This window comes from Euleptes europaea, chromosome 16 (genome assembly GCF_029931775.1).
Source record: "Euleptes europaea isolate rEulEur1 chromosome 16, rEulEur1.hap1, whole genome shotgun sequence".
NCBI classification, from domain to species: Eukaryota; Metazoa; Chordata; class Lepidosauria; order Squamata; family Sphaerodactylidae; genus Euleptes; species Euleptes europaea.
The window spans coordinates 47,863,160-47,888,970 of NC_079327.1; the positions used below are offsets into that span (position 1 = coordinate 47,863,160).

At 42.9% G+C, this 25,811-nt stretch overlaps 1 protein-coding gene across 2 annotated transcripts in view; it reads right to left on the minus strand.

The window, feature by feature from the left end:
• SMPX (small muscle protein X-linked) overlaps nucleotides 1-25,811 on the minus strand; it is a 49,295-nt gene that overhangs the window by 20,952 nt on the left and 2,532 nt on the right. For both annotated transcript variants that reach the window (XM_056861677.1, XM_056861678.1), the window contains exons 2-4: nucleotides 24,271-24,329; nucleotides 14,160-14,243; nucleotides 8,106-8,256 (exon numbers count right to left, since the gene is read on the minus strand). In XM_056861677.1, the coding sequence (XP_056717655.1) occupies nucleotides 8,119-8,256; nucleotides 14,160-14,243; nucleotides 24,271-24,309 (261 nt within the window). In that variant the 5' untranslated portion in view covers nucleotides 24,310-24,329 and the 3' untranslated portion in view covers nucleotides 8,106-8,118. The remainder of the gene's footprint in view (nucleotides 1-8,105; nucleotides 8,257-14,159; nucleotides 14,244-24,270; nucleotides 24,330-25,811) is intronic.

Below are 25,811 nucleotides of genomic sequence, written 5' to 3' on the forward strand. Positions count from 1 at the left end.
CTGTTCTTTCTCTCTTTCCCCTGCTTGATGTCAACAAGACTGTGCGTTCTATATTTTTGCCATGCGTGTTTCTACTTTAATCCACATAGATACTATTTTGTTTGAGTTTCAAGAAAAACTTTGCTTGCCTAGCCTAGAAACTGAAATTATGTCAGTTGCTGTACATTTCCCTCTGCACGTGTTATTGGGGGTCTCTTGCTGTTGGGGATGCCTTTTCTGCTGTTTGATGTTTCTACAGTAAAAGGTCTTTCCAATTTAGCTCTTTTGGGGCCAGTATTATGGACATTAAACTGTACTGATGTAGACAACCCATCTTCTCTTTGGAATGTTCATCTATAAACCAGAAAGGACTTCTCTTTCCCTAAGTGCACTTACTGGCATTGTGTTTGTGCAAAACAAATAGTTCTGTATAGCCAAACCAGGCATAACAGCAATTTGGAACAAAATTTGCTCTAAGGCAACAATTGTAAATGGATACTGAATACAATGAAGTCTGCTTTTTGCTTCCTGTCAGGCACAACGAAAAGGCCTGCCTTTTGCTTTCTGTCAGGCAAGTACCAGGCGATTTCAAGGCAAAAAAGGCTTTGCTCCCCCTCCCTTCCTGCAGGTTTATTTTATCACATGAAAGGGGTTCAGCAAGTTTAAAACCTCTGAGGTAGGCAGAAGTAGCATCTTCCAACACAGTTTTGAAGTCACATGAAACATAAACCCTGCTAAATGTTACTCTGACTCAGAGCTCTTTAAATAAAGCCAAAAAACAGAAGTGATATGCCTTTTGGGATATGGTCAGCCTAACTATTTTTGAACTATTTCCCAGCCTTAATTGTTAGTTGGCATTTATCCATCAGTGGCTGACAACACCAACAGGCATAGTGCAAGGTTACAGTCCTGGTAGAGAAGGGAAAATATGCATGGGGTTAGTTTTTAGTAGCATTTGGTTTGCTTATTGCAATCTATAGCCTTGTACAGCTAAACCTTTTAAGTGTTTCCACATGATCGCTTAGTGGGGTTGCCAGGTCCCCACTCTCCTCTGGTGGGAGGTTTTTTGGGTGTAGCTGGGCAAGCTGATGGATTGCCCGCCAATCCAAGTGACCTGGCAACCCTATCGCTTAGGGGCAAACTGCACCATATGCCTGTCAGGTTATGGGTGATTGAGCAGATTGACAGTCAGATGTACACTGGGGAACTGACTCTAAAGATCACTTGTTTGCTCAGTTCTGCAAGGGAGCAGCACAACAGAGGTGAACGAGCTACCAATTTCCCTCCTACCCGTTTTTCACCAAGGAAAATAGACGTGGGTGGGCTTTCCTCCCCTTTTCTCTGCCTCTACTGTCCAAAGAAGGACATGTGACCTGATGAATGTTGAACATGTTATGTAGTTATTTATTTATTTCACTTGTGAGATTTATAACCTGCCCTTCCCAGCCAAGGCCCATTATGCCCTAAGTGTGTACCACAATTCTAGCTAATTTCCCTTTCTGTCTGCAAGCTGCTATGCCACATGGCACAGAGGGTACACAGACACAGCAGCAACTTCTCAGGGTTGCAAAGTGAGTGCAGGGAGAGGAAGGTGGCAAAATGGCCTTAAATTCAATCCAATGGGGCACTGGTTCTTGTAGGTTATCCGGGCTGTGTGACCATGGTCTTGGTATTTTCTTTCCTGACGTTTTGCCAGCAGCTGTGGCAGGCATCTTCAGAGGAGTAACACTGAAGGACAGTGTCTCTGAGACACTGTGTCAGAGACACTGTCCTTCAGTGTTAATCCTCTGAAGATGCCTGCCACAGCTGCTGGCAAAACATCAGGAAAGAAAATACCAAGACCACGGTCACACAGCCCGGATAACCTACAAGAACCAATGAACTCTGACCGTGAAAGCCTTCGCCAATGGGGCACTTTCACACATGCAGAATAATGCACTTTCAATCCACTTTGCAGCTGGATTTTACTGTGTGAATCAGCAAAATCCACTTGCAAACAATTGTTAAAGTGGATTGAAAGTGGATTGAAAGTGCATTGTTATGCATGTGTGAAAGCACCCTATATTTTGTGTAGTGTGTGACCTTTTGTTTGGCATGCTTTATATTTATTGGTTTTTGCTAAATTTAATTTACTAATTTAATTTTGCTAAATCTGAATTTACAGTTAAACTTTTACTGTTTGGGATGAATATTAATTCAAATAATTGATTGGTTATGTTCAAAACTGTATTATGTTATTTTGTGTGATCAGGCAAGTTGAATTTTTTCCTGCTCAGCAACGGGAGGGGGAAAAGTATATTAAATTCCAACTTATTTCCTTGTTAAAACGAATAATCAATCCAATTATAAGCCTGATTTTAAAAATGCTAGAAACAGTGAGGATGTTGCATCTCTGAGTTTTAGAAGGACTAACTATTTAAAAAAATCTGAAACTGCAGATTTACAGTGGATTTAAATGCATTTTGAAGGGTGTAACTTAGGGTTGTGCATATCAATATACCCAAGCCGAAAATAAACCCAAAATTAGCCATTTCGGCAATAGTCGAGTTTTGGGTAGACTGAATACCAAAACCTGGGAATCTGCCCAAAGCTGAATAGGCGATTCCCCAAAAAAACCCAAATATATATTCAGCTTTTTCGGGTTTGGCTATTCACCTTTGCTCAGATGCACGGCTCTGTGCTTTCTCCCATTTTTCTGTCTTTTGACTGGTTTTGTTAGGGCCCCTTAGTTGAGGCCCTTTTGAGGTAGGGGTCATATAATTGGAGCCAACTTGGTCTGACAACCATTCATTGGGTTGATCTGCATCAAGCATAAGGGTTATTTAAAAGACAGGGCTCACCCAGTCCTGTGCGGAGGGATATACCCTCCAATTAAAAAGAACAGGCTTTGACTGCTGCTCACACCACCAAGCTTCTGAAGAAGACTTCCTCACCCACACAGATGAGCAGTCTCCTTCAGAACAGCCCCCATAGTTGAAACTTCAGCTGGCTCTGATGTCACCCCCCACCCATGAAAACCTGCTTTCAAAAAGAAGGTCGCCCAGAGTAGAGGCTTCATTTCCTGACACCGTGACCGTCTCTTGAAATCAGATTTTTGATGACTATAATAAAGGACTGTTCACAGGATATCATTTGCCACCAAAAGAAATGTTTTCTGTGCCTTATTTTCCTTGCATTTAAGCTTTTTCCCTCAGTTTGGAAGCTAATTTGCATGGACATCATACTATGCACCCCAGATACGAAGGAAGCCCCAGACTTTGAGGCACCAGCCTGCCAATTGGCTATTTATGCCAGTCCTTGTCAATGCTGAAATTCTGAACCTGAAAACCAATGGACAGCTTGGCTCACAAATGCCTGGAAGACAGGGGTGACCCCTTTGTGGGCCCATAAAATAGGACCCCCTGTCCCAATGTTCACCAAACTTTGGTGACCATTTAAGGAGAGTCCCTTGCAGCCACGCTGAAAATTTGGTGACTCTACCTCCAAAAATGCCCCCACAGGAGCACCGAAAAAACCCCTATAGACTATAATGGGGCAGAATTATTTCGGCAAACCCAGAAATAAAGCCATAATACCACTTTTCTGGCATGGCTATTCAGCTTATTCCGAGTTTACCAAAAAAATCAGGCCCAATAAATCCAAACCCGAAATTTACCGAATTATTATTTTTTGCATGAGCCTAGTGTAACTCTGTTTAGGACTGCATAGTAGAATTCCATATTGAAAAAACCTAAGATAAATAATCTGAAATAAACAATTTTGAAAATAAATTGGATGCTCTGCAAAGTAAACATATTTATGATAATGTACAGAAAGGTCTACAAAAAGGAACTGCATGTTAATAAATATATGGACATTTTACAGTATCATCCTAAGTAGAGTTGCAGCTTCTAAGGGAAATGAAGCACTATTTTCATTTCACTTTACATGAAACAAATTACTCAAAGAAAAAACTAATGCACAAATATACCCAAAGTATAAAACAACTAAAAAGTAGCATATTGAAAAAAAATCAGATTGATCTTGAGCATAGGATTCCGAAAACATAGGCCATTTATGCAGGGCTGTTTCCCCACAGTTATCCTGCTGACTGCTTTGGGGGATCTTTTTGATTATGCATGCCTTTCCCGACCACCAGAGGTTGCCTTGCGTTGCCTGTGCTTTTCTGCATGTTTTGGCCATGTTTTCCAGACTCTGGCTAAAATAGCATCCGGAAAACACAGGCGAAATGCGTGGGGAGAGCAAGGTGACCTCTGACTGTTGGGAAAGGCATGCATAATCAAAAGGAAGCCACAAAGCAGTCAGTGGGGTGACCACGAGGGAAACAGCCCTGCATAAATGGCCGTAATTAAGTAGCCTCCTATCAAGTGACATGAGGAAAAAATTACAAAAGGGAACGATGGAGACCAAGTGTATGAGAAATAAATTAGCTTGATTACCAGCTTGGAACCATGATATTTGAGATCCCTTTGTCAGCTTAATTGGCTATAATTTATGCAGGCATATCAAATCTAACAGAGACAATAATAGGGGTAAGCGTTGTTCTTTACTTCCTTGGGCGCAATTAGACCCATACTTTGGTGAGGTTATTTGGAACACTCCCTATGCTGAAAAGCTTATGCAATTTGTAAGGTTCATTATTTGCATTTATTATTACCTACACTTAAAAGTGAATGTTGCCATAATACCTCTAGCACAAACTACGGTTCAAACTGATCACACAGTGCCCATATGCAAAGAATTAGTAGCACTGTGTAATATTCTCAGTCAGAAGTCCCCAATTATGTTCTCCTTCAAGTTTTCCATGCATTGTATATTTTTCTCTGAAGATTTCCAAAGACACGAACAACCTGATCCTTTAATTGAAGCAATGAGAGCATTTACATCAATGAAGCGTGAGCCTGTGGTGACTTGGCAGAACTATTCTCTGCCTCATCACCACTTATGAGGCATCTTGGATGAACCTTTCCATGGAAGCAGCTACTGTGGTGCATAACTCACCTTGTCAGCTTATCTACCCAGAAATTTTTAGTTTAAATTCTTTTGGGCAGCAATTCAAAATCAGATTTCACCACAGCTAGCAGGGAAGGTAGAAGAGGACATTTGTTGCTCATCTCTTGCCCACTCAAAATAAGCAAATGTTGAACAGTCACTCCAGGTTCTGCAGAAGATTGTACAGATGTGCCAATTTCACCCTTCTGAAAACTTAACTACTCTTGTCTACATATCTTGAGGCTGGTGTGAGAAAAGGTAAATATGGAAGATTTTTAAATCTTTGATGTTAGGCTTGCTCCCAGCTCCTGGCCTGGATTTCTTGTCCATGATATGAAAAGAATGGTCTGGGTCAAATGACTTGTAAAACTGTTGAATCTGTTATAGGACTCTAAAGAGTGTCCACATTGATATTGCTCAGTTCTGTCCAAGACAGGGCAAACATAGTAAGTTAGAATAAATCCGATTTTAATTTAGAATACCTATAACAATTTGTCAATTATATTTTACAGTGACTGACAAAAATTATTTTCAGATAGAGACTGGTGAACCAGGCAGAGGTATAATAGGTTTTGAAAAAACTAACACCTCCTCTTCTCCTGCTCACCTTGCTTTGCTTTGGATTACCACTGCAAGGTAAACCAGCATGTATACAGGAACTCTGTGTGGCAAAAGTCACACAATATGGCAATTTCTATGGCAATACCAAAACTAATTTAATAAAGCCATTTTTAGGATGTATAAGTCTATTCACACAAACATGTGCATACAAAATAAATCAAGGTTACATACTAATATCTTATATTCTAATAGCCAAGTTGGCCAAATCTTTGGATACTTAAATTCAGTGACTGGAGTTGCGAACAGGCAAGACAGATCTTGCTCTAAACCTGAAAAGGGGGCTAGGTTTGCAGAAAAATGTGAAATCTTTTTTTAAAAATACAAAAAACCCAAAAATGATAAAAGGGGTGCTTGTAGCTTTAACAAAAGGATTCCCTCAGTGGACATTGCTAGGCAATCACAGCATTCCACTGCTTCCTTTCTGTGAGTAAAAGGCAAAGGGTCCTTTTCAGGGCTGTTTTGGCCTTTGAGGGAAGACTCGTTAGAGCCAGACCTGACAGCAACCACTGGGTGACTTGATATCACCTGACTTGCATGAATCACCTGGGCCTGGCTGCTTGCTACTCTTCAATAGCAGCTACACTATGAAAGCCAGTGTGGTGTAGAAGTTAGAGCTCCAGAATAGGGTATGGGAGGCCCAAGTTCGAATCACCATCTTGCTGTGGAAGCTCATTGGGTGATTTGGGGTTAGTCATATATTTTCAGCCTAACCTACCTCAAAGGAGGAGAAAAAAGTAGAAGAGGGGCATAATATAAGCTGTTTTGGTCCCCACTGTGGAGAAATGTGGGGTATAAATGAAGTAAATAAATAATAAATATAGCTGAAGATGGGAGGCATATAAAAAGTACATTGGTGAATGGCTAAGAAGGCGAGAATGAGGCAGGGAAAGGAGAGAAGATATGGGGGTTGACAGGAGGAGGGAAAGAGAAAATAGTGTCAGGAGGGGAATATAGGGGAAAGTGAGATGCCCCCCATACAAGCCCTTGAGGGTTCCCTAGCATGCAAGAGAGCCTGGCCCAGTGACCAGCACCTCACAACTGGGCCATAGTGTTCCTAGGTAGAAGCTGCTGGGAGAGAGGGAACCCTGAAGAGTAGATAAATATAGGGTGGCTGTTGGGTGGGAAGAGAAGGAAGCAGGAAAAGGAGAGAAGCTATGGAGGCTTTCAGGAAAGGAAAAGAGGAAATAGTGGGGGGTGAGAAATGAGAAGCCTCTCATAAGTCCTTGCAAGTCCCCACTTATATAACCTAAACTTTAAAAGCTGGAAAGCTGAAGAGCAGAAACTTCTACGCTACTTTGATAAGGTTTCACCATTGCAGCAATCACAACATACTCATATCACCAATGGCCAGGAAAGGCATGTCTTCTGTATGATTCTTTACCAACTAGTTACTACATACCAAAGTTTGCTTAATATGAAAGAAGACTTTCTTGACATTGTCAGCATCTAGACATAGCTTTAGTTTATGGTTAACTAAAGGATCGTCCTATACTGTATAGGACACCATTTGTAAATTCCATCTCATCCATGAAATCCATATCATATTGGCTATCCAACCAGGGGGCAGCTGACCAGACACTGGATGTGACTAAATGCCAGTTCCACACAACCTTTTAGAAATATGATGTGAATGACTTTTGTAAATGATAAAAACATGATGAGATGCAATTTTCAGGAAAGAAGATAATGAAGAAACTGAGGATACTTCCACATGTTGACAGGATTTTGAGGTTTCCCTGTTGCTAGTGTATAAAACACAGCAGCAACAGGACTTCCACGTTGCAGGTTCCCTTGCCCTAATCCCCAGAGATGCCCCCTCCTCTAGGCCACCAGCGCTTTTGTAATTTTTTTTAAAAAGGCACAAGAATATTGTTATATCACTTTATCATTGTAAGACAGTTATCACATGTTCTCTGAATTCCCAGCTTTCTTTCTTTCTTTTCCTTTTTTTAAAAAGCAAGTCTCTAGCTCCTTCCCTTGCACAGGTATGCCTTTTCCCTTCTACCTCTGTATGGGGAGAGGCTAGAGACTTACCTTTTTAAATGAAAGCTGGGGATTCAGAGAACCTGCTACACCTATCCTTACAACAACATATCAATATAATGATATTAGTGCCGATTTTTAAAAAGCTCCAGTAGCAAAGGGAGGAAATGGCTGCCATGTGGGCCAGAAAATCTGAATTTCTTACCCACAAAGCAGCCATCCAGGTTTTACTACAATCTTTCCCAAAACTTTGGACCAAAGCAGGTTTGAGAAAGATCAGAGAGAAGCCAAGGAAACCTCCCGAGGTGAATGAATGTACCATGATGCTGTGGGGAAGCAGGGATAAAACCCGCTTCCCAAAAGCATTGAACTTGGGGGAGATAACCTGTATGGAAGACCACCCTAGATTATTAATTTTGCTCTGATTTTTCCTACAAGTACCCACCATTTACATTAATCTATTGATGGAGTCCCACTAATGTCAGTGATCTTCATTTGGGTCTGCACATTGAGCAATGGGTTCTACTTACCTTTTCATTTCTATTACTGTTCAGCTCTGGGGACAAATTTCAGCTCACTCTTTATATTCTGGATCTCTGACAGGTTAACAGCAGGGCCTGGTAGCTTCTTGGCACCTGGGAGAGTTTTTTTCTTTTCCTCTTCTGTTGTAGCTGGAAGAGACTACAAGAAAAAGAGTCATCTCAAAATAATACACTGGATGATGAATGATACAGCTCTAAAGTTGTGTGTCAAGAACATAGAGGGCATATAATATACTTGGGAGTACATAACAAACCTGTACCATTAAAGATCTTGAGAATAAGCAGATAGCTCTGTCAGATCATATGTATAATCTATCTATACTGAATACAAATCTACTCATTCTGGTCCTTTATGACTTACAGTGTCTTGGACCAGAGCACGGACTCCTCCTGGTCAAGCAGGCTGAAGACTCAGAGGAATACACAGCTGGCACCTAACATTGCTGCAGACTGAGGCAGTTGAGATACTTCCAGGAGCCTCCTTTGATGTGTAGGAGGAGCCCCAAGATTGAGTCAGCCTGTTCATCCTGGGATACAGCCCTGCCCTCTGATTTGGATTTGGACCCAGAACCCTCCACCTCAGAGCCTGCTGCTGAACCAAAGGTCTCTCACCCCAACCCATTCCTCAAGCCTCTCAAAGCCCTGAACCACCTCAGGCCCATTGCAGTACTTGCTGCTGGAACCGGATGCAGTACCTTTAAGTACCGTTAGCCTGTTTCTAGAGGGGCAAGACCTGTAGCTTCACCTCCTTCCAAGAGTATCTAAGGCATAAATTCACTCTTAAGCCTATGCTGGAACAACCTCCATGCTATAGTGTTGTTGACTCCACCACCTTGTCTAGACTCCTGGACCTTAGTTTTGAGTAGGGAATACATTGACTGAAAAGCTGCTAGGTATAAATAACAAGCTCCATTCTATTCAGTCTGCTGCTAATATCTGTCCATTATGGACAGCCCTATAATTTTAAGTTGGCATTATACCATATGGTACACTTCTGACCTTTATATCCTTCACAGCAAGAGAAGAAAAATGAGGGAAATTAGCCTTACAAACGCCAGTGTATTACTGGTGCCTGATGACCTGGATGTGCTCCCTGTCTTTGGGGGTAGGGATATGGTTGGCCACTCCCCTTCCAGTCCTGAAATGTTAACCCGCCCACCCAGACTGAGCAGATGTTTGGGATGCCATTTTCCGGATGATCCCCTTTCCCTACCTGGATACCAATTAAGATTCTAGCCCTGGGCTGAAACCCAAATAGACAAGAACCAGAGTGTGGCTGGGGTGAGCATCTGGCCCCATTAACTGAGGACAGATGAGACAGACACAGAAAGAGGAGAGTGATGTCCAAAAGCAAGCAGTGCAGAGTACAGAAGGCTCTGAGGAGGGGTGTTGTCGAAGAGAGACGTCTGTTGCAGCCAACGCCCTCAAGGAACACTAAAAACAGTGACAGAAAAGCAAGCAGGCCAAAGATGGGAACATCACTTTACCCGTTGTAACCCCAAGTAGAGCAGGGGCTAAATAGGGCCCCCAGGCCATGGACTAAGTAGTTCCAGGAAAGGCAGGTAAATGAAGTCATTGTAACTATTGAGTTCAGAATCAACCTAGTTGCACCGTTCACTTGTCTAACTATCCTCATGGACCACGCCATCTTTAAAGTTCTCCTGAGGGTGTCACAGAGTGTATTTTTCCCATGTCTGAAGCATACTGTCAAACCATGTCTGAAGCATACTGTCAAACCATATACACTTTTTACTTATTTATTCCAAGGTTTGCATTCCAAATATGGAGGCAAGGGAACAAACCATAGGTTGTGTTTGGGTGACCGATGGCTTGTTGCAAATGCAGAAATGATTTATCTGTGAGCCACACCTGAGGGAGCTGGGAAGGAGCTCGCAAGCCTGAGGATTTCCAAAGTTAACTCCTATTTTAACTAACAATAGTTCACGGAAGTGCAGCATAAAATCCTATGAAATAAAATGCATAGAAGGCCAATAAGTACAGGATTTATGGAACATAGAAGTAATTGTGTATTATACTCCTATGACAAATCTTTACTTAAAAGTAAAAAAAGTTCATTCTTTTTAAATACTGTTGTTTTACAATGCACAGTGTTATATTCTTGAATTGGTGTTAAGGTAATAAAGGTATGGGTAAAATAATCCTACAGCACTGAATATAGACGAATTTACTCTGTGAAATATGGTTCAGGAACCATGGGGCCGTGTGATGGCAGAGCAATGATATGGAAAGGTTCCACTTCAGAATTTCTTCATAAAGCTGCTCTTTAATTTCAGACATACAGCAGGCACTGCAGCATATCTCAAGTTTTCCTTCAGTAAGTACCATCCACCTGAAATTAGAATTTGGCTTGAATTTTATAGAGTCAATTAGATGTCTGGTGGTGGTAAATTACTTCATGCTAGTATATCTGTAGCTGAACAGACTGTGTTCTCATGTGAAAATTTCACACTTCCCACGCAATTTCCTTGCATCTTGCCCTTTCAGTCAGTTTCCATTTATATCCAAAGTTCTACCCACATTACTGCCCACTGAAATGTACATGCAAACTCCACATGTTCAACAACATGATTTGTATTTGGACTGTTTTAAAGTACCTCAGTGCCCTTTGATAGATAAACTGTGAGAACTAGGACCTTTCCAAAGGTCAGGTCCTTAGCCTTGAGTTAATTCTTAGTACTGCATGAGCACTGACTCCCGGTTTCAACAATATAAGTGAAATATGCAGGGAAAACCTAGCTTAGTGTGGGTGGTGGACAGATAGCAGAGTGGTAAGCTGATTTACTGCAGTCAAAGCTCTGCTCACAACCTGAGTTCAATCCCAACAGAAGTCAGTTTCAGGTAGCTAGCTTAAGGTTTACTCAGCCTTCCATCCTTCCAAGGTTGGTAAAATGAGTACCCAGCTTGCTGGGTGTAAAGTGTAGACAAGGCAATGGCAAACCACCCCATAAACAGTCTGGCTAGTAAACGTCATGATGTGACATCACCCCATGGGTCAGTAATGACCCGGTGGTTGCACTGGGGACTACCTTAACCTATGTTAGGGTGTTTATATTTGTAAATAAAGCAAGAAATACAACATGGGGGTCCATAAACAATCCAACAGAATAACAGATCCACTACTGAACATCAGATGTCCAGGGGGAGAGAGAGTGATCCTACACCTGCAGGTGTTTCAGCTAAGGTTATCAGTGTCCAGGTAGATTCTGGAGTTCTCCTGGAATTACAGCTGATCTCCGGGCTACAGATATCTCTTTCCCCAGAGGAAATAGCAACTTCAGAGGGCAGACTTATTGCACCACATCCCCACTGAGCTCCCAAACTCCACCCTCTCAGGCACCACTTGAAATCTCCATGAATTTCCCAAGCCTGAGTTGATAACCCAAGTGCCAGCAGATCCACAATAGGTAGAAAATAAGGACAAGGGTTGCAGGGGGGGGGGGTGTCTGGCAAGGACACCCATCAAGTTATGGTGGGTTTCCGCATCCCCTTTGAGGGTCCCTGGGTGGCCATGAACTTAAAATCAGCTGGGGAATTGCTGGAGGTGGTGGTGGCTAAGATAGATAAGAAGTGCTGTGTGGGGTGGGTGGTGGGCACCTTTAGTGAGCCCCCACTTCCAACTTCAGGGTCTTTCTACTAGGGGTGGTCCCCCAAAAGGTTCCTGGGGAGTTTCAATTGATCCACCATCTATCCTACCTCAAGGGGTCATCAGTCAATGAAGCCATCTCTCCCGAATATTGTTCAGTGAGATAGGTATCTTCTGACTAGGTAGTACACTTGGCTCAAGCTTGCGGGCCAGGGGCACTTCTGGAGAAGTGCAACATTCAATCAGCTTTCAGGCTGCTTCCTGTGCACCCCGAGGATTTCTGCTTGCTGGGCTTCCACTTCCAAGGGGGGTGATATGTGGACAAGGCTATGCCAATGGGATGCTCGGTGGCCTGTGCAACCTTTGAAACCTCTGCCTTACTCACTTTTTTAGCTAGGATAGTGTCAGACTGCAGTACTTCGTTGCGTTTCTTTCATAAGGAACTTCACTCCAGACGTAGTCATGAGTTTAAAAGTTTTATTAAGAAAGCCAGTGAGTTCAGTAAGTCCATAGAAACATAAGGCTAGAATACAGATGTGGAGAAACACCAGTACATTTATAGGGTACATACAATAGGATTGATTATGTTCAGGATATAACACAAAAGGACGAGGTGCGGCAGAGCTGTCTTGATAGTTCAGATACAAGGAAACAATACAGAAGGTAACTGCCGGTAACTACTCATTGAAAGTGCATACAAGGAATTAACGCGTGAAATAGCTAGACGATCTCCAGGGCTCCCAGGCATTGTACTGTGGGACCTGGTATCATACTAGCGATTATCCCGGGCGGGTCTCCATTGTGGTGCAGATGCCGGGCGGGGGACAGAATGCAAACGGGGAAGAACGGAGCAAACTCAAACTCCATTTTGTTCTGGTGAGGAACCATCTTGTTTATCTGGGGTCAACAGAAAGCCCTAGCTGACAGATAGGGGTGCCTCATCCTGGCCTGTGCCCAAAGGGATGGTGTTATGGTACCTGGTAGCATTAAGGGAGCAAGGGCTTGACCCCAAAACCATGTATGGGCATCTAGCCATCATTTCATTTTTCAGTAAGGCCCATTGATTCCAGGACCCCTTTGCATCCTTTGTAGCACGAAGGGTGGTGGAGGGATGATGGCGGCTGTCTTCCCTGCCACCTGACCAAAGAAAACCTATTACCCTTCCTATACTGTCCAAATTGGTGCGAGTCCTACCAAAGGTGTGGAGGTCTACATTCGAGACTTTGCTGTTCCAGGCTGCCTTTAATTTGTCCTTTTATGGAGCCTTTAGGGTAGGGGAACTCATTGTGGAGTCAGCCAGGGATGGCTCAGGACTGGCTTTACAGGTCCAGGATGTCATCATGGGGAGGGATGAATTGTGTATCACTATTGTGAGGTCAAAGACTGATCAACTAGGGAGAGGAAGCATGTTGAAACTGGGCAGGGTGCCCCCTACTGACCCTCGTCTAATCAGGGCTACGACTAACTTCCTGGCTGTACAACCCCAGGGTGACAGGCCATTACTGCAGCATGCCAACGGGTATCAATTTACCAGTGTACTTTGCATGGCCTTGGCAAAAATTGGTCTCCCTGTGGCTGAGTTCATCTCCAATTCCTTTAGAATTAGTGCGGCCACTACAGCAGCAGCATGGAGCTTCCTGGAAGCCTGTATCAAGGACATTGGCAGATTGTGGTCAGCAGCATACAAGACGTATGATAGGCTATAGGACACTCCTGTTTAACATTATTATTTAAGCTATAGCACAGTGGATAATACAAGTGGGTCCAAGATACTACCATCCCAGGCTATTTCCAGCAGGCGGGCTGGTTAGTAGGCGGTTCATCAGCTGGTAGACAGGTCAGCTGATCGCTTGGTTCCCGCCCTCAATGCCATGCCAATGCATATTGCTGTTACCAATAAAATTGTTCATTGCAATGCTGACTGAGTATTGTTACTATCATGCTATCAAACCTCACTGCTCTGGGGCGGGGGGAAGGCCAGGGGGTGCAGGCCTGGGTCTGTGGGTCGGTGGTCATTTAGGGCTGGCCACCATACTCCTCCCTGATATGTGCTGGGTCCGCAAACAGTATAGAGACCTTTTTACAATTTGAATTTACAGAGATATTGCCCAGGTTTAAATTTTTAAGCAATAGTTAACTAACACTAGGGTATAGATTTTTAAATAAAGTTAACTAACACTGGGGTACAATCTTGGATTTGGATGAAGGTTTGGTTTTTTGGGGGAGGGGGAACTGGAGGTTTTGCTACCACTTTTTTGGAAACTTTTGCTTCTACTATGTTCTGTTTTTATATTGTAGAGTTCAGATATCACTCAACAGGCATATATTGATTTATATTGACTAATCATGTTATGGTGTTCTAAGATAAAAAGGAATTAATTTCCCAGCAGTCCAGGAATTTATGATGTTTTGCTCATGTAAATGTATATTGCTCTCACCTCTTCCGGTTCGGTAAATTCTTTCCTTTTAGGTGGTTGACCTGCCCCAGGTAAAAGTGCTCCCATTGGGATGTTGATATTAGCCTGGAAATTAGAAATCAAATCATTACCTTATCAGAATATAATTTTATATATAATTTGATTGAAATGTTAGGAATTGATTTGTAACATATCTGGAGAAGTGTTGAGTGTCGGACACTTGTTTCAGGGCAAACATGCAAGGCAGACACTTTTGCCAGCAATCCTTGTGTTTGCACTTCCATGATTGTGAGTCTGTGAGGTAGGGTTGCCAACCTCCAAGTGGTAATACAACAAAAGGGTGGAACTAAAGTTGCACAATATGTTGAAACTGAACAAAAAACCGAGCAACTCAGGCTATGAAGTTATAACATGAAAATCTATATTAACAAATGTTTTGAAAGTAGCAGTTATGCACGATCATCAATAATTCATTACACATTAGCAAATCCAGTTCCATGGACAACTGCTATATTAATGTTTGTTAATATAGATTTTTATGTTATAACTTCATAGCCTGAGTTGCTCAGTTTTTTTGTTCAACCTCCAGGTGGTGGCTGGAGATCTCCCACTATTACAACTGATCTCCAGGTGTCAAAGATCAGTTCCTTTGGATAAAATGGCTGCTTTGGAGGGTAGACTCAATGGTATCATACCCTGCTGTAGTCCCTCCCCTCCCTAAATCCCACCCTCCTCAGGCTCCACCGCCAAAATCTCCAGGTATTTCCCAACCCAGAGCTGGCCATTTTACTGTGAAGAGGCTTGCAGCTGACTTTTGTTTGTATGGATACCCAGTTTATTTGAACCTGGGGCTTTATGCAGAGGCAGTAATGCAGCCATTCATATTTTGTCACAATTGCATATGAAGTGAGGCGCAGCCACAAATTCATATAGGAGCCACTGGGAAGTGACCATCAGCCCTCAAGACTCAAGGATGTATTTTTATGGCTCTATTTGTGCCTCCTTAAGCAATTATAAAAACATTTCTGATATTAACTGGACTAGCTTCAAAACAGTTTGGGGTTGTAAGAGGTCAAATCTATACATGCTTATTTAGAAACGAGTACACAAATCACTAGTTCCCTAATAAATAGTCACAGAAATGCAGCAGTAGTCACTAAAGCAACATATATGATATAGCCAAAGTCAAGCAGCTTTTCCCTGATTTCAACAGAGAGATTTAATCACATACTTAGCTATCAAGTTGCAAGCATCAAGGTATAAAAATGTTACAATTTGGCTAGAGCATCCCAAAAGAGTTTTACTTCGAACAGTTAAGTATAAAATTGGGGCTAACATGAGCATTTTACACAGAAAACAATTAAATTATGCATCATATAAATCTGTTTCATTGAGTTAGAATAAGTTCTGTAAGTTAAACAAAGATGCATATATGTCAAGCTCATGCAGAAAGGCCCTACAGAGCAGAGTCACCACCTGCAATATTTGTCTGTCTGTCGAGTCAGAAATAATTCTCCATTCCAGATCTTCACAAACCAGAGAGCAGCTTGGCCTAAGATCTGGGAGAGAGGTTCTGCCTCTCCACCCAGCAGAGTCCAAGGAGTAAAGATCCAGTTCTCCTCTGTGTTGTTTTTGTTTGCCGTTTGAGTTGGCCTGCCCCCAGTTTTCTCCTACCCACCCCCCTGCTGGAGTTCAAAGATATGCACTGCTGCCCTGAAGGCCAACTGGAGTTCTTCAGGATCCTGACATTGCCCCAGATTGGAGGGATGCCACTTCGATGCAATAGTCCCTCCACCAGTCTTTGTAGAAGACTTTGCAACAAGTGGAACTCCTGGGGTGTGGCCACACACTCTGCTGGACAGGAGGGATCTTCTCAAAGTAGGGTTCCCAAACTCCAGGTAGGGCCTAAATTTCAACTGATCTCCAGACTACCAAGATCAGTTCAACTGGAGAGCTGCTTTGGAGAGTGGACTGCGTGGCATTTTAGCCTGCTGAGGTCCCCAGTCCTTTGCAAAATCCACACCTAAATCTCCAGGAATTTTCCAACCCATAATTGGCATCCCTAGATCAAACCCAGTGGGGGTTGGGCCAGCCAGCAAGCAACTGAATAAATGTCATGAGTCAGCCTGCTGAGGCTTCCTTGGAGGAAGAGGACCTGGAAGCAGCACACCTTGCAGGCTCCATGCAATCAGAAGGATGTGCAGTGGTTCCTAGGTTTGCCAACTACTATTGACAGTTCATCCTGGGGTTCGCAACCCTGTCCAGGCCCCTGGTCCGATTATTGCAACTGCGGGAATCATTCCAGTGGACCCCAGAGGCCCAGCAGGCTTTCCAGTGCCTGAAAGATCAGTTTGTCTCCGAGCCTCTCCAGTGCCTGGCTCTCCATTACCCAGGCCCGCTGTGGCCCTTCATAGTGGAGACTGATGCCTCCAGTACTGCTCTAGAAGCTGTTCTGTTCCAGCAAGGAGAACCCAATGAATTGCCACACCCCTGTGCCTACTACTACCACATCAGCTGAACAGTATTATACCATCTGGGAGCAGGAGCTGCTGGCAATCAAGACAGCATTTGAGATCTGGCGGCACCATCTGAAGGGTGCTTGCCACCCAGTACTGGTACGAATGGACCACCGAAATCTAAAACACTTGCAAACAGCAAAGCGACTCAACCAAAGACAGATTAGGTGGCCTCTGTTCTTTTCTTGTTTTCATTTTCGTATCCAGCATATTCCCAATACCCAGAACAAGCAAGCCGATGCCTGAAAGCCAGAATACGCCAGACCCACAGGGGAGGACCAGCCATGGGCAACGATCTTGCCATCAGATTCTTTTGCTGCAACCACCTCCGTCACCTTGCTACAGGAACTGATTAGGATCCACCAAGTGCAAGACCCTTTGCACAAAAATGGCAGCAAGCCTTCCAGGTGGCCACACCTGGGACGGACATGGGTTTCAACGTACACCAAGGGGTGTTACTGCACTACGGCCGCCTCTGCATACCTCCAGGGGATTTATGAGGAGAAGTATTCCAGTTGACCCACGATACCAAACCCACAGGTCATTTTGGCAAATACAAGACCCTCCATTTGTTGAGCCAAGAATTCTGATGGCTTAGAATCCAGGCAGCCATCACTAAGTATGTTTGGTCTTGTGACGTGTGCTGCTGAGCCAAGGATCTGCCAGGAAAACCTGTAGGGCTGCTATAGCCTTTACCCACACCCGAGGGGCCATGGCAGGCAGTATCCTTGAACTTTATCATGGACCTGCCAATCTCCCAGGGGTACACCTGCATTCTAGTGACTGTGGATCTGTTCACAAAGATGGCCCACTTCATCCCCTGCAACAGTCTCCCCTCGGCTCATGAAACTGCCCACTTATACCTACAGCATGTCTTCCGACTCCATGGCCTTCCCACACACCTAATTTCGGTTCAGGGTGCACAGTTCTCATCCCGCTTCTGGTGGGCCTTGCACACCCTACTAGGAATTCAGGCACATCTTTCCTCTGCACACCACCCCCAGTCAGAACAGATAAATGCCACACTCAAACAGTACCTGTGATGTTACACCAATCACCACAGGACGACTGAGCCTCTTTACTGCCCTTGGCAGAGTTTGCAAACAATAAAGCTGTCCATAAGTCCACTCAGCAAACATCATTCTTGGCCAACTATGGAGTCCACTCATGGTTCTTTCCAACTGAGGTACCAACTTTGCTCGTCCCCGCGGCCAATGAATTCATCCAAAAACTATAGGCGCTTCACCAAGTTCTCAGAGAACTGATCGAACAGGCCAAATGCACCTTCAATGCAGCTGCAGATCGGAAGTGCAGGCCCGGTGAAGACCTACAGGTGGAGCACCAAGTCTGGCTATTAACTTGCCACCTTCGGAGCCAGTGGCCCTCACAGAAGCAAGAAGACCGGTTCATCGGACCTTTCCGCATCACAGAGCATGTCAACCCTGTCGTATATTGGCTGCTTCTGCCCTCCACAATGCACATCCACCCAGTGTTCCACCATTCTCTCCTGACCTCAGTGGCACCTCTGTGTCCCTCACGGACCTTGGCACCGATGCCCGGCCAAATCATCATTGATGAGCAAGAGGATTACGAAGTAGCAAACATCTTGGATTCCCACCGCCAGCAGGAGCAACTACAATTCTTGGTGGACTGGAAAGGATACAGGCTGGAGGAATGCTCCTGGGAACCCACAGACCACCTCCACACGCCAGATCTCCTCTGCCACTTCCACCAGTCGTACCCACAAAAACTGGGTCCCGTCCTGTCCGAACCAGGGGCCCCTGAGGGACAGAATGCTGTTGAGTCAGCCTGCTGAGGTTTCCTTGGAAGAAGCAACAGACAATGGAAGGGAAGAACCACAGCAGGCAGAGAAGGCATGGACAGATGAATGTTTCCTGTGTCTACAACCATCCAGGGCAGGGGACTAACCTGCGTCCAACAGCAGCCCTCCACATTCTCTGGAGCAGCAACGCCGAAATTGCAGATTATTCCTACTCAAGCATAGGAGGAGAGCTAGTGTCATGGGTCAGCCTGCTGGGGCTTCCTCAGATGAGGAACACCTTGAACCTGAAGGCTATGAAAGAGAGGAGCAGTAACAGGCTGAGCAGCCGCAGGCAGAGCAGCCTCAGGCAGATGGGTCCTCCCCATGTCTGTAGCCACCCAGCACAGAAGACTCACCTATGTCAGAGGTTCAGCCACAGGCAGTGCTACTAGAGAGCCTCCCAAAGCTGCTGGAACAGAGGAGCAGGAGACTCAGGGCACAGCTAAATGAGCGAAGGAGTGCTAGATTGCAGGCCCAACGAGCACTCCCTGCTGACAGTGATAAGATTATTGAGCTTGACCAGGCAGGGAGTGCTTGATGGGATAACAAGCAACAGCTGGATCCCCCCAGGCCTAAAGTCATCAAGTGGGCTTGGCTGTTGTGCAAGCAACTTGTCACCAACCTCCGTGTGTATCAGCCTTGTCTCCCTGCTATACTTTGGTTTCCTGGAATCTTGACTTCTTGGACTGACCCTAACTGACGCCTTGGACTGCCCTTGCCTGTATTGATATCTTGGACTGTGCCTGAACTGTGAATGACCTTGGACTGCTTCCCAGACTATGCTTCCAGCTTCTGGCCCTTGCTCCTTTCCTGCAATACGACAGCTAGGTTGCAAGCACAATGAAGAGCACTGTCAGCTGACAGCATTGAGGATAATGAGCCTTCTCAGCATTAGCAACAGCTGGCTTCCCCTAGGCTTATTTAAGCAGACAGGCAGGTGTGGGAACAACTTCTGTAACCACCTTGTGCTAACTATGACTTTACCTGGTTCTGAACTCTGTGTACCTATGACCCTGGACTGAACCCTGACTATTCTCTTGGACTATGTTTTTACTACTTGGAACGGAACTCTACAGATAACCTAGCTTTGACTTTGGACTGCTCTTGACCTTGCTTCCCTGCCTTTTGCCCTGGGACTTGACACTAGAGATTCTACCTGGAATAATAACATGGGTAGAACTGAACAGAGCAAACAAAGCAATGCAGAGTTGCAGACCAGACTGCCCTCCTCAGCCAGGCACATAGCCACAAAGACATACTGTGGAGAGAGTCAGGTGGGATGGTGTAGGGGGGCACCTGAATAAAAGTAAGGGGTAAATATGTTCCCTGGAGCATTTTAATGCAGTAATTAAGGGCCAGATCACAAGGGGTGGGCACCCACTGCCCCTTGCTAATTTGATCACAGCCTTTTCCAGTTTTTTGTCTGCTCAGGAGCATTTGGTTGGTCACTGTGGGAATGTTGGACAAGATGGACCTTTGTTCTGCTACTCAAGGGCCTTTCTTATGTTTTGAACATCACTTGTGCAATCTAAAAATATTATCTTTCATCTATTTATCTCTCTCTATACATCTATATGCTCTGCTATAATGAGCCTCCCCATTCATTTCTATAATGGACAGTTCTTTATATGCAAAACTGTCTCATCTTCTGAAGTGAATATGGAAGTAGTTGCCAATAGGGATGCTCCATATATATACTGGAGTAAAACTCCTTTGTTCTCTGGACTGGGTCTTTGTATCCAGTATTGTGTATCTTGGACAAGATATCCCACTGAATCCTTCAGAACAGCTGGGAGGTTTTTTGTCCTTAATCATAAGGTTTGCCATTTGATATCCTTCTATAAAAATATATCATTGCCTACATCAGCTCATTGTTGCTATTTTATTTATTTATTTATTTATTTTATAGTACTTTCTCACTGAGATTCAAGCAGATATCACTAGTAAACGCATAGACACTTAAAGAGGGTTCATCAGTCTTTAAACATTGTACCCAGATAAAGCCTCCTTGAGAATACCTATGGTGAGCTAAAATACAGGCTAGATTGCACTTAATAAATATTACTGTGATTGTAGAGAATGAGAGAAAGAATGGCTCAGTGCATGATTATTTTAATGAAATGTTTTGACATTTTATGAAATTGCTGGTGAGAACAATGGGGGGAAGCTTTTGCCTATATGCTCTTCTTTTGGGACTCCCAGAGGCATCTGATTGGCCACTGTAAGAAACAGGATACTGCATCAGACAGATGTGGGTGTCTCTGTATGACCCCTCACCTGTTTTACTCACTAAAATATGAGGAATACACACTACCAAGGACTACCATGAGATTATCTTTGCCTCTCAGCTAAGGTTAAGTAATATTTATTTAATAACTAATATGACTATATTTTTTGGCAGGCTTAGCGTTTAGGACCTACAGATCATGTGATGAGAAGCCCTTGTGTTCTCTCGTCTCCTAATATTTACTTTGCCCCAAATAGTCACTGCCTCTCTCAAAAGAGGGAAACATAAAGTTAATTTAACTCAGTTCAGATACCTTTATTGGCATATCCAACATTCATCCGAGTATAGTAAAAATGTAATATAACTTATTAAAAAGAAGAGCGAATTGCCATCACACCAACAAATAAATTAGCCACAATTTCTATGATTTTAGGGTCCTGGTTATTAAGAAGGGTGAGAACCTTTGAACAGTTAGAAAGTCCCTCCATCTGACTCAAACTAGGATTTAAGAGTTTTAATCGTAATCTTTGATACAAGGGGCACCGAAGGAGAACATGTTGTATGGTTTCCGTCTCTTCCATAGAGCAAGGGCACAGTCTATCGGGAAGGGGGACACCAGTATAACGGCAAGTTAGTAAGGCTGATGGTAATACATTAAGTCTGGCTAAAGAAAAAGCCCTGCGCACTTCTGGAATGTACAGTTGATATAAATACGTGGCAGTTTCACCAGATTTAGGAAATATTCCGTGGTGAAGAGATGAGCATGTCTTAGTAGCAGACTCATATAATGAATGGAGCTCATGTTGAAATAATTTGGCTCTTATAACTGAGAAGGCCGCAGATTCAGTTAAGTAGGAAAATGGAATCTATAGTGATGCTGAGGGACCTTATTTTTAGTTCTATATGAGAGATCCAGTTCGAGTCGTTAGAGTCTAAGAGGAATTGAAACACGTAGCTAGAAGGATTTGAGTGGAACAGAAGGCGAAGCCAATACTTGATAGTAATAAGCCACATTTTAGTTATTATTAGATTCTGTCCACATTCAAGGCAAAGAGGGAACACATGGTGGTACTCTCAAAAAACATGACTGGGGTTGTTCTATGGATTTATCAGATGCTTGGATCCATATAGGGGCACCATAAAGTAATTGTGTCCCTATTTTGGCATTAAAAACTTTTAAAGCTGCCAGAATATACTGATTTCCTCTTCCAGAAAAATAAAATTTGGAGATTGCTGTACTATTTACCTTGGCGGTGTTAATAGCCCTTTTCCTGAGTCCAGGTAGCGTTATATTGGTAGTGAACCCCAAGATATTTAAAGAATTTAACCTGTTCCAAGGAATGTCCCCTAATTTTCCACTCAAAAACATTCCAAGATTTGGAGAAGACCATTATTTTGGACTTTCCATGATTTAACTCTAGATGGTTGGCTATACAATAATCGCAGCAGCGATATAATAAACGTTTAAGGCCCACACGGGAAGAAAATAGAAGAACCGCATCATCAGCATACAGTAATAAGGGTATATGTACTGATCCTAATCTGGGGCTGTGGCCATCCACTGTGGACAAAAAAGGGGCAAAATCATTTACAAAGAGATTGAAGAGGTGAGGCGCCAATAAACATCCCTGTTTCACCCCTTTATTAATTAAAATCGTTGGGGTAAGTCTTCCAAAGGGAGAACATCTCACTTGGCAAGAAGTATCTGAGTATAATCTCTTTATAAGAAATATCAATCTCTTGTCCGGGATCAGCCGATCAAGTTTCTCCCAGAGTAAGGTTCTCGAGACAGAATCAAATGCCCCTTTTAGATCTAAAAATGCAACGAAAAGCTTACCCTTCCTTCTTTTGACATATTTGTTTATAAGGTGGGAGAGAAGGATACAGTGATCAAGAGGAGATTTACCTTGGCTAAAGCCAATTTGTTCAGGGCCTAAGATTTTAAGGAGTGAAATCCAATTGGTAAATTTAAGTTGCAAACTTTGGCGTATAATTTCCCAATGATGGATAATAAACTTATAGTCACTGCCTCTCTCAAAAGAGGGAAACATAAAGTTAATTTAACTAAACAGTAGGCTGATTTGGAATTAGTGAAGGCTAATTCTCAGTCAATGCAACTATGTTTTCAACTAGAAATGACTGGCTAGTTCAGCTTTTGATTCTGAGTATGAGAATTACAAGAAGTTAGACACAACTGGTCAAACATAGGCAGACAAACAAATGTAACCATCCCTGGACTCTTTTACCAGAGAGGCCCACATCAGAAACAGTAGTTATATAGTAATTACTTTATGAGATAAGTTCAAAGTGTGCCAAGTTCAGTGCTTCACTGATATTCAAACAAAGTGTTTATTTTTAAAAACAACAACAACAACAACACTAAGGTATTTCTACATATATTCATTCTGTAGGACCTACACTGCAGTTTTAAGAATTCAGGACAATAACCTGTTCAAAATGTATAGGAACTGGTTCAAAGTGGCTAGTGTGTGTTTTTTTTAAAATAAGTAAATATCTGATCTTGAACGAAACTGAGAGTTGTGGGGGGGGGACTAAATTGGATCCAGATTTCTAGTGGTTTTGTAACTTGGTTACTAAGTATGAAAAGATCTAAGCCTGTTTGAGTCAATGGGAACTAGAGTTGCCAACCCCAGGTTGGGAAATACATGGAGATTTTGGGGGCGGAGCCTGAGGAGGGCAGGGTTTGGGGAGGGGAGGGACTTCAATGCCATAGAGTCCAATTGCCAAAGCAGCCATTTTCTCCAGGTGAACTGATCTCTATCGGCTGGAGATCAGTTGTAATAGCAGATCTCCAGCCACCACCTGGAGGTTGGCAACCCTAAAGGGAACACTGAGGTCAGTTTCAGTGGTAGACATTATACATGCTGCGTTACATATCTCAGAAAAATATATATTTACAAACACCAATCAAATTAAAGTACTTGAATTGCTATCATTTTGTTTAACCAATGTCAATGAATGAATGAATGAATTTATTTACGGCAAAAGCCAGAATAAAATGACCAGATACAACCTGTGAGAGATTAGGATCTCTCTTGTTTAAAAATATCACAATTTAAAAACAGTGACCAATTTCAATGGTACTAAGTGGCACACGTCTTCATTTTTTAGCTTCACTTGATTACTTATGGGTTCAATAACATTTCCATACGTTATTTGTTGCTTTTATTAGTTCTTGAAATAGGCTTTCCTGTTCAATGGAATGGATGCCTTTCTCAGGCAACACCACTAACTTTAAGTAGCCTACTGCTTATCATTTTAGAAAACATACAGATATCAGTTATTCATCATGCTTATTATCTGTATTGCAGAAAATTCTGTGTTGTTCTTAATTCAGCACACTAAAAATCTATCTCAGCAGTTTCATTCTGATGCAAATAATCAAAATGTAAAATGCAATAATCTTGGGGGGGGGGAATCCCATTTGCTTGCATGACTAGCATATTAAAATTAATTTCTATTTAGCACCAATGCACCAACCAAACTGACATTTTTGAAGTCAAAGATTTATTATTTATCATCAGTAATGTAAACACTGCAACTTACCTGAATAGATCTGACATTTGAAGCTGGCTGTTTTGACATTTTGAAAGGAAAGACTTACCCTGCAAGCAAAAAAAAAAAAAAAAAAAAAAAAACTCGTAAGGGTTACAGTGATATTCCAAAAGCAGGGCTTGATTAACTACAATTTAGCCCATGCTGCTTCTTGACAGGTATTTATTCATCAGTCCAGATCGGCTTTCAGTCTCAGTTTCAGAGTTACTTAGATACACGCACAGAATATCGCAAGGAAGTGAGAACACCTGAGCTTCCCTGGTGAATTTTTCATAGGCAGAAAGAGTAAGATCATTTTCACAACACAACAATAAATGAGACATTGAGTGCTCCATCAAATGGACATGTATTCAGAGGACAACTGCTTATCATGCTACAAATATAAGTCGGGATCTCTGCATTTGAAATCTGGCTTTTCTCAATTTAAAAAAAGCAATCTTGTTTGCATTGAAAAAATATCAGAAGCCCCAGAAGCCCACTTTCTGAAGAACTGCCTCATTAAATTCCAATCGAAGGTAAAGAATTTTCTCAAGAGAAAAGGACAACTGCAGCTTGAAGCTGATATATATACTACTTAAAGGCCCAATAATACAGATTGTTGAGAATGCAAAAACTAACATAGTTTTAAAGCTATCACAAAAATAACATTTCTCATGGTCAACATTCCCCTGCCTTTGGTATGATCTATCAACACATTGTATCTAGGGCTGCCAACTCTGGGTGGGGAAATTCCTGGAGATTTGGGAGAGTGGAGCCTGGGAAAGCCATGGTTTGGGGAGGGGAGGGACCTCAGTGGGGTATAATGCCATACTGTCCACCCTCCAAAGCAGTCATTTTCTCCAGGGAAGCTGATCTCTTTGGCCTAGAGATCAGTTCAAATTCCAGCAGATATCCAGGCCCCGTCTGGAGGTTGGCAATTCTAATGATATGTACACTTTTCTGGGGGCACTTTCCATTCTTAAAGAGATGATATAAAGCCTTAAATGTAATCTTAGAGTTAATGTAAGCCAATAAGAATGTTGCAGAAGCAGACCCAAATTCCTCAACAAGAGAGAAGCACAATTATGCAGGATTACTTTTAGAAGAGCCGATCTTTTCCGCCAGTTAGTGCTGACCTCATTACTGCCAGAGAAATCAGGACAACACAATGCTGATGAGTAAAAATAGACAACCTCCTTAGGCTGCATCTCTGCTTCCCTCCCCTTTAGTACTAGTACCAGCTTCAATATTTAGGAATAAATGGTAAAAGCTATTGCATCTTTACCCAGGACCACGTAGATAATACAACCTAGCATATACTGCCACAAACAGCTGGCTCTTCGCACAGCCCCCAGAATCCAGCCATATCTATAAATCTTGCACAAGGCACTGCAGGAAGCACTAGCACACATGTATATGGAGTTGAGGAGTCAGGGAAGAAAAGGAGCATGTACAACACTAGATCCTCCAGTTGCTTTGAAGTCATTGCCAGTGTAAGAGATTGTACAGAGTAGAAGGACTTACTCCAGCTTGTTCTGATGGTAACTCTTTCC